This window comes from Balaenoptera musculus, chromosome 13 (assembly GCF_009873245.2).
Source record: "Balaenoptera musculus isolate JJ_BM4_2016_0621 chromosome 13, mBalMus1.pri.v3, whole genome shotgun sequence".
NCBI classification, from domain to species: domain Eukaryota; kingdom Metazoa; phylum Chordata; class Mammalia; order Artiodactyla; family Balaenopteridae; genus Balaenoptera; species Balaenoptera musculus.
In genome coordinates this window covers 34,886,162-34,895,649 of record NC_045797.1, presented here as the reverse complement: position 1 = coordinate 34,895,649, position 9,488 = coordinate 34,886,162, and the positions used below count along the sequence as shown (strand labels likewise).

The 9,488-nt window shown below is 45.8% G+C and overlaps 1 protein-coding gene across 1 annotated transcript in view; it reads right to left on the bottom strand.

The window, feature by feature from the left end:
* Window positions 1-4,716: 4,716 nt before the first annotated feature.
* Window positions 4,717-9,488, bottom strand: part of SPRED2 (sprouty related EVH1 domain containing 2) — a 121,680-nt gene continuing 116,908 nt past the window's right edge. The window contains exon 7 of the mRNA XM_036873207.1: window positions 4,717-8,012. Within this exon, the coding sequence (XP_036729102.1) occupies window positions 7,347-8,012 (666 nt within the window). The 3' untranslated portion in view covers window positions 4,717-7,346. The remainder of the gene's footprint in view (window positions 8,013-9,488) is intronic.

Sequence of the window (9,488 nt, the reverse complement as noted above, 5' to 3'; positions counted from 1 at the left end):
TTTTAAGTCTCTGTTTCATTTATTTCCACTCTGATCTTTGTTGTGTCCTTCCTTCTACTAACTTTGGGCTTCATTTGTTCTTCTCTTTGTAGTTTCTTGAAGTATAAAGTTAGGTTGTCTATTTGAGATATTTCTTGTTTCTTGATGTAAGCATTTTTTTTTTTTTTTTTAGAAATTCACATTTATTTATTTATGACTGTGTTGAGTCTTCGTTTCTGTGCGAGGGCTTTCTCTAGTTGCGGCAAGTGGGGACCACTCTTCATCACGGTGCGCGGGCCTCTCACCATCGCGGCCTCTCTTGTTGCGGAGCACAGGCTCCAGACGTGCAGGCTCAGTAATTGTGGCTCACAGGCCCAGTTGCTCCGTGGCATGTGGGACCTTCCCAGACCAGGGCTCGAACCCGTGTCCCCTGCATTGGCAGGCAGATTCTCAACCACTGCGCCACCAGGGAAGCCCCTTGATGTAAGCATTTATCACTATAAACTTCCCTCTTAGAACTGCTCTTTTTCCATTATTTCACTTTCAGTCTCTGTGTGTCCTTACATCAGAAGTGAGCTTCTTATAGGCAGTACATAAGATGGCTCTATAGAGACGCATTATAATTAAAATGTCAAAAGTTAAAGACAAGAAGAGAATCTTAAAAGCTGTAAGAGGAAAACAACTTGTTACATACAAGGGAACTACTATAAGACTATAGGCTGATTTTCAGCAGAAACTTTGCAGGCCAGAAGGCAACGGCATGATATATTCAAAGTGCTAAAAGGAAAAAACTTCCAACCAAGAATACTCTATGCCCAGAAAAGTTTTCCTTCAGAGTTGAAGGAGAGAGAAAGTTTTTCAGACAAGCAAAAGCTAAAGGAGTTCATCATCACTAAACCAGCACTACAAGAAATGTTAAAGGGACTTCTTTAAGTTGAAAAGAAAGGGCACCAATTAGTAACAGAAAAACATACGAAACTATATGAAACTATAAATCTCAATGGTAAAGGTATATATATATATATATATATGGTAAAATTTAGAATAATCGAATGTTGTAAAGGTGGTGGATTAATCACTTTTATAAAGCTAGTATGAAGGTTAAAAGACAAAAGTAGTAAAAAAAAAAAAAAACAAAAGTAGTAAAAATAACTATAACTACAATAATTAGTTAAGGGATACAGTAAAGTATGTAAAGATAAGGAGTAAAGTATGACAGGAAAAACAGAAAATGAAGTGAGGGGAGATTAAAAATGTAGACCTTTAGAATGTGTTCAAACTTAAGTTGTAATCAACTTAAAATAGACTGTTATAAGTTGTTATAGGTAAGCCTCATGGTAATCACAAAGCAAAACCCATGGTAGATATACAAAAGAGAAAGTAATCTAACCATACCACTAAAGAAAATTGTCAAATCACAAAGGAAGAGAGCAAGAGAAGAAGAAAGGAACCGAGAAACTACAACACAGTCAGAAAATAATTAACAAAATGGCAGTGTGTGTGTGTGTGTGTGTGTATAATTACTTTAAATGGAAATGGACTAAATGCTCCAATCGAAACGCATAGAATGGCTGAGGATGTATTTTTAAGTAAAAACAAACAAAAAAAAACAGGTTTCAGAGCAGTATAGGTAGATGCATAGCTGTATTTTTGTTCCTCTCCAAGGAGAAAAGAAACGCATGCACACATACACACACAAATGTATACACATACACACATCTGTGTATAAATGTATAGAAAAATCTGGAAGGACACACAATGCTTACTTTGGGCGGGACAGAGGAGTGTTATGGGTTGAATTGTGTCTCTCCTAAATTCATACAGAGTCCTAATCTCTTTCCTCAGAATGTGAACTTATTTGGGGATAGGTCTTTACAGAGATAATCAAGTTAAAGTTAGCCATTAGAGTGGATCTTAATCCAGTATGACTGATATCCTTATAAACAGGGGAAATTTGGACACAGAGATACACAGAGAGAGAAGATGATGTGAACAGTCCTAGCAAACTAGTACAAGGAGGCACTCCTTTTTATACTTCTGTGGTGTATGACATTTTTATGACTATGCATATTTTATAATAATCAGAGCCCTCCCCCAAAACTGGGGAAAAAAAATAAGAGACAAGACACAATGAGAGGAAAAGGGTACAAGGCATGACTATCACGTAACTGGCTTTATTCCTCCTTTATAAATTTACAGAGCCTGTCTCCTTCTACTCTCCACCCTCTACCCCACCTCCGCCCTGGCCCCAACACTGCCCTTTAGGGGGTCAGCTTGCCTGGAAGGAACCGCTAACACTGGTGGCTGCTCTAGCTGAGGAGATGGCAGGGCCCTGATTTGCAAGGTCACAACTGGTATCTGGTGGTGCAAGATGTCACCAGGGTCCTCTCCCTTCATTCCACCCATCTGGTTCGGGCCTAAACAAACAGACGAAGTGTGATATTTCTAACCAGCTAACCCCACAAATCAGAAAGCCCGACAGGCCTGCAGTCAGAGTGCCTGCAAGCAGCCGACACGCTTTTACAAGCTCTGGCCCCTCGTTCACATGGATAGCACTGTGACGGCCTGCTTGAAAGCCACGCTCAAATAACAAACCACCCTGAATCCCTGGGAAACAGAACTCTTGTGACAACACTTTGTCCCCTGGGAAGATCTCCTGATTTTCTGGGGGGCGCCCACCGGTAAGGGTGAGTGGTAACCAGCAACGGGAGAGCAGCAGGGAGAAACAGAGGCCCAGGAGATGAGGCCACTGACTTACACCCCAAAGGCCACAGAAGCGGGGCTGGAGGTTGAGGAAGGCAGCTCTGCAAGGCAGGTTGTGTGCACCGGCTCCTGAGGAATCAGCCAGCCCTGTGCCCTTCTGCAGCCTCTCAAGGGCTGTGAAGGGATCTGGGAGGGCCAACAAGGAAGCAAAACCTAATTTAGAATTGCGGAGAGGTTCAGAAAAAGAAATCTCAACACACATATTTTGTAGGTCTACATACTCACAAAATATCCACAATGGCTTCAGCCTCCTGTACTTCAAAAGATGCTGTCCTCTCCAGTTCTTGGTGTTTCCTAGGGTCCCAGAATAGAGGAGGAACTGAGGAAGGAAGGAGCATTTTGAAGCACCTCCTGAGTATTAACACTGTAACGATAGTGTGAATTGTAATCATTGAGCCTCACGACATGCTGAGGGTGGGTATTATCCCACTTGTTACACCCAGGGAAACCGAGGCTCAGAAGGGTGACATCACTTGCCCAAGGGCTAATGGCTAGTAACTATCTAATGACTAGTAACGTGTTTCTCTACCCCTGCTTCATCACCTGTGAAGTGGAAATGAACCCTCTACTCCGAAGAGGGTTGAAGGAGATGACCGACGTAGAGCCCAGCTCCTGGCTGAGCACGCAGGGCACCAGATGACAAATGAATCCTGTAGCAGCCCGATGGGCCAAGAGGGGGGACTGGGCAAGGCTCTTCCTGGTGCCCACTTTTCAAGCCCACAAACAGGGAGGGGGTGGACAGAGCTATCAGTGAGGCCCGGCAAGGACCTGGGCTCTGCAGTCAGTCATCTGGTTTGGTCCTTGCCTCATGTGACCACAGGTTACCTTAGTTACTTACCCTTTCTAAGCCTCAGTTCCTCAACTCCAAACAGGGATGACAGGAGGGACATGCCTTGTGGGGTGGCGTGAGGGCAGATCTCGGGCCCCCTGAAGCTCTGGACGTGCCTTCCAAGTTCTCCTCTTTTTTTAAAAATCAGAGCAATTTATTCAGGATTGTCATAATCGGTAAATGAATATATACTGTCTCAGCAGTTATTATTTTTCTACTTCACCAATTCTCCTTCAGAGAAATCCCTCTATTCCTTTACCATCAAACTTCTTGAAAACATGTTTTACATTTGATGTTTTGATTGACTCCATGTTGACTCTTCACCCCCTATTAACCTGGTTTGTGCCCCCCCCACACCCGTCTAATGAAAGAGCTCTCATGGAGTTCTCTCATCATCTCTTAATTACCAATCTTCACGGCTTGTTTCTCTCCATTCACTTTCTAATTCCCAGCATCTCCTGTTGCTTTTCACCTTTGCCAGTGGTTTGGAAAAGTCACCCCTTCTGGGAAGAGTCAAGACTAATATGAAGGGACCCCTCTGCACATCTCTTTTTAAGGCCCCTACTTGGTTCCCTAGAGAAGAAGCTGAAATTTTCTTCTGTGACCCTTAAAGGACTCCACACTTTATTTCCTCCAAGGGATTGTCACGGTAACATTTGAGTATCCAAAGATCCCATTTGGAACTGAACGGGGGCCAAATATCACTAAAATCCAACCGCTCTGAGGAGACCAAGGATCTTGCAGTTTTAACAATTGTGTTCTGTGAGAAACTATCTTCCAAACTCCACACACACACACACACACTCTCTCTTAAGGTTCAGCAGGAATCAGTGGGAAACAAGCCGGAGGAAGTACAGCTGCTCCCTCTGAGGAGCACGCATGGGGGAAGCCAGGCCGAGGAAGAGGGGGTGTTCCCTGGGCGGTGATACAGCATTCTTTTCACTTGAGGCATCCGAGCCCAAGGAGCTGCAGTCTCCCCTGGGGAATATGACATAACCAGAGGCGGGAAGGGCCTCAAAAACAGACCGGTGTCCACACATCCTCCTCGAAAGGAAACCCCTTCCCATCCTGTGTGCGAGAGCTCCCACGTCCGCACAGGCTCGAACGCCACCCTGTCTCCAGACAAACATCCCAAAGCCAGCGATCTGATAGGATGTGTTTATATTTACATGGTACATTTTTAAAGCAATGGCTACATTGGTCATACATATTAGAAACCATAAAAAAAAGTTAAGAACTAAAATGTACATCATACACTTGTATATATATTTTTTACACAGAGGTAAAAAGGCTTATTATAAAAAAATCAATACAACGGGGTTTTTTAGTATACAGGTAAAGAATGAATTATGCTTCAGGCACTTTAATTTGTTAATGTGAACAAATAGCTTGGTGGTTTTGGTGGGGGGCGGGGGGGGCGAGGTTCGGGGAAAGCTTCCAAACAGAAAATCTTTTGGTTAATGTTTTGTTACCACAGATACAAAAATAAAATCTGAATAATTTCTCTTAGATGGTTGACATCAGTATGGCAAAGCTGACTGGGAAAATACTACACACTGTTCGGCTGCAGTGTGGCAATTAGAGAGAGACGTATTTACATAAATGTCCCCATGGCTTTCCTTGTGCCTTCTTCACAAACCAAAAAGGATACGCGGAGCAAGATTCACTAGCATTAACTCTTCAAAGGGGTGGAGAAGGACAAGGGGGAAAGGAAGATAGAAACAGATAATGACTAAACAGAGAGGGCAAACAAAAGCAGCTGGGATAGGTGTATTCTTACTGAAATAAATAGGGACGCTTGAACTGAGGTCTAACAAAACTTACATTAGTGTTGTGCTTTGTAGAGAGGAGACCTTGAGAAAGACCCTGAGAAAATGCCTCAGGACGGGGGAGAAGATGGTCTTTCGACAGCATTTGGAGGCTGGCTGAAGGTTTCTAGATGTTCTCCAGGCTGGGAAGTGGCTCTTTTCTTGCATTGCCAGATTAACAGCTCTCTGCTCCTTTCCCAAACTGGAAGACCCAAACCAGTCACTTCGACAAACGAAGACGTCTACCAACAAACTCATAAGCACACTGGGTATTTACATCGATGATCTGATAAAGAAATGCAAAGGGCTCTCAGGTGAGCTGAAAACATTCCCAGGAAGGTAAGTGTGGCTAGCACTTGATCTCAATATGATTGGCAGACTAGAAAAAAAAGTCCCTTTCCTTGGAGACTGATGTCCTGTGTGCAACTGAGAAGGGATGGGGGGAGTGGGGAGAGAGGAATGAGGCCGTGTGCTCAGCTGGCAATAATCACAGGAAGATCATGGCGGGAAGAAGAGCCAGCACTGACAAGCCTGTCCCCTATGGTCTCCACGGCGTTCTGATTGTACTATGCTAGGTACAGGTAACCATTCTTCACTTTTCTTCTTTCTGCAGTAACATTTGGCTATTCCTTGCAATATATTAGAAAAATACTCTTTTCCAGCTAATTAGAAGCCTCCTACGTGGCAAGGCGACAGGTGGACCCAGCCTGCTGACCTAACCATCCGTGCACCCAAAGTGGCAAGTTTGGGTTTGCAGGAGAAAGACACTTAGGCATCGGAAGGGTTTTTACATATGGCCTTGTTTTTTCCCAAGTGTAAACGAAGAATTTGGTGACGTGAAATTGAGTCCAAAATGAAAACAAAAACACAAACCCATGAACAAAATGCAACCCACCACTCTTCAAATTGATGACATTTAAAATTTCCCCCAGTTAATAGAAAATAGCCACTGGGGGGGAAAAAAGCTCCCGTAAGTTTTATTTACAACCTTTAGCGTTTCTCAACTGGACCGTGTTCGGGAGAACACTGGTTTGGTTTGAAGAGACTATTTGGTTTGCAAAACAATGAGCAAAATTTCTTACTTCATTAGCGGTTTCTTCTGATATTGCTAAATTTTTACAAGTGGTGGTGACACAATTTTAAAAAGTTCTCCTTTAGGGGTAACCAGGGAGGCTCGGAGAAACCTGGAATCCCCTTTCTAGCCCTGGTCTGAGAGGATGCGATGCAGTTTAAAGAATTTTCCTGATTCTCGCAAGTTAATCTGAAGTTAAGGCTCAGTTCTCAGTCATTTTACGAGAGAATGTTTTGCATCAGTGAGTAACTGACCGACTTTTTTGGGGGGAGGGGTGTGGAGACAGAAGATGATGATGGGCTCAAGATAGAAACTGCAGCTTACATGGGAAGTTTGGCTTTAGAAAAGTTAAAGCGATCTCGTTTTGTGGTAGAAGTTTGTTAACTAGCTCACCTCCTATATACATAATAACTGACTGCAGGTGAAAATACGTCTGGCAGGGTTTCATCATTCTGACGTTGCATTTCCACAGGAACCTGAGGAAGCAAGCTCGTTAGCCACAGGCAAGCTCAACCAAGAGAAAGATGGTCTTCGGAGCTCCTGGAAAAACCAACGACAAAACCCACCAAAAAATCAGCAGTTCCCACTGAAGGCGCCTTGGAACTGGAAGAGGTGGGCAGGAAGGACATGAAATCAACACCTGTATGACGAGACAGTTAGCTTGATTACAGATTGTTAATAATACATGAGCGTCTAGGCGGCGGTTCCTTGCCTTAGAACACTGTGTGTGCGCGCGCGTGGGTGAGACTGATGCAGGGGTTGCAGAGTTCACCAGGCAGGTTCCCCAGGCTGGAACGGCGCCTTGGGTACACCCGGGAGCGGGCAGAGATGAGAGGATGGAGAAGACAAGTCCCCCTGGGGCTGTGGATGGAGGGCGGTGGGGAGGGAAACCGAGTCACACAGCTGCTTTGTGCTTCCCGCCGCAGCACCTGCACATCACTCCGCAGTGGTAGCAGGCCCGCAGGGGCAGGTAACAGCACATACAGGGGGCCAAGAAAGACAAGGCAATAAGAGCCATCCACCGGAGGCAAAACTTCTCGTCGCTAGTATCGCACGAGCACGGGTCTGTGTAGTCCCCCTCGGGGTCCGACATACAGTGATAGAGCATGCTGTCCGCACACCACATACAGCTCACGCGGCGGATGCAAGTTCTCACGGAGTCGGGCGCGTCCTGACAGTGGCCCCTCCGGTTCTCCTCGTGGTTGAACATGTCGCGGCAGTACTCGCACCGAGAGCGCTCCCCGTCCTCCTTTCGCCGCCGGGACTTGCCCCGGGAGGGCTGGGTCTTGATCACGCTGCCTCCGCGCCCTTTAGGGTCCTCGCCGAGGCCAAAGTCCGAGGAGTCCACGTAGGGGTAGTTGTAGTCGTGTTTGGGGACCTCGCCCTTGGCGAAGCGCACGTAGGAGTCCGCGTCCTCCGAGGGGTCCAGGTATTTGCCCCTCACCGGCGCGTGCCGGTAATCCTCGTAGCCCGTCATCCAGATCTTCTCCCGGGGGTTGATGCGCACGATCTCCTCGTCGTCGTCCGGGAAGCTCACCTGGCGGTAGGGCCTTGGCATCGGCTGCCCCAGGAAAAAGGAGGCGTTACTTCATAGCAGTGGCAAAACAAACCTCCAATATGCATCTTTCACCTTGGCAAAGGCATTGCTTTAAGGAACTGACCCATCCTGTAATGACTGAACAGCTTGTGGGTCAAAGATGTATTTCAAATTGTGAGTCCCAATCCCTTCCTGGGTCAGGAAGTCAATTTAATGGGTGGAGACCAGCATTTCCCCCCTTTTTGTTGCAGTATTACCATATATGGGGGGGAAGTATACACAGCGTAAGAGTAAAGTGAATTTTCAGAAGCTGGACATGCCCAGATCAGAAAGCAGAACTTGAGGCTTCCCTAGAATATCCTCACCTCCCTTCTGTGACCCCCACCCCTAAGGTAAGGAACAGTGACCCCTATCCTGATTTCTAACAGCTTAGATTAGTTTCACCTGTTTTTGTACGGCATGCTCGCTTTAAGACTGGTTTCTTTTTTTTTTCAGAGAAACAGAAGAACACTGGAGTGCACTGCATGTTACAAGGTAAGTACCCTTGTTATCTTTGTGTACATTACATGTGCCTACTGGGCCATGATATAAAACGCATGTCTCACTGTGGGTCATGTGCAAAACAGCAAACTATGAGGCTCACAAGTACCTTGTAATCTGGCTGGGAAGATAAGATGTTGAGATATGCAAAGGGTAAGAGTACAGGCTCCAGAGGCCAGCTGTGTTTGAATCCTGCCAGGATCTCACAGGTGGTGGAGATGGAATCTGAGCCCGGAATGGCCCAACCCAGGGCCACACCCTCTAGCCTTCAAACCCAACCTGCATTCTCCCTTAGGGAGGAAGAGTCATCTCTGCAGGTTGTCCCGCTACAGTTTGCATCAGTGCCGTGTCCAGAGGAGCAGGTGCTGAATACATCGTTACTGAGTTGATGCAGGTAAGCCTGCCTTGCACAGGGCATCCCAGTTGTGGCAAACAATGAGATTTTCCACCTTTGATGCCCTTTGAGCATGAAGGCTTTTTAAGGGGTGAGGAGCATGTCTCTGAGCAAACTCACCGGAGTGGAATTTGGACCATGAAATTTACCAGCAAGTCGCTAAGCCTCAGACTTGGTTTCCCTGATGATCAAACTGCATAGGGCTACTGAGAGAATGAAGAGAAGGAATCTATGCGGTGTCAGCATAGGGCCGGTCACACAGGATGTGCTTGGCACCTGTTGCCAATATTGTCATTATAATATTGTCCTAGAATTTATGACACGGTAATTAGCTTTACTCATCACTTCCCACCAGACTGTGAGCTCCTTGAGGGCAAGGGCCACGTCTCACAGGCTTTGATTTGCCCTAATTCCTGCCAGATTCTTGATGTCAGAGTTTCCCCAACTTTGGAAAACCACAATCCTTCATTATTTCAAAACAAATCTTGGGAGCTGACACAGACTTTGCTAATAATTTATTTTGCAAAGTAAGGAGAGTCAAAAAGTCAATTCCCATCTACGGCTAC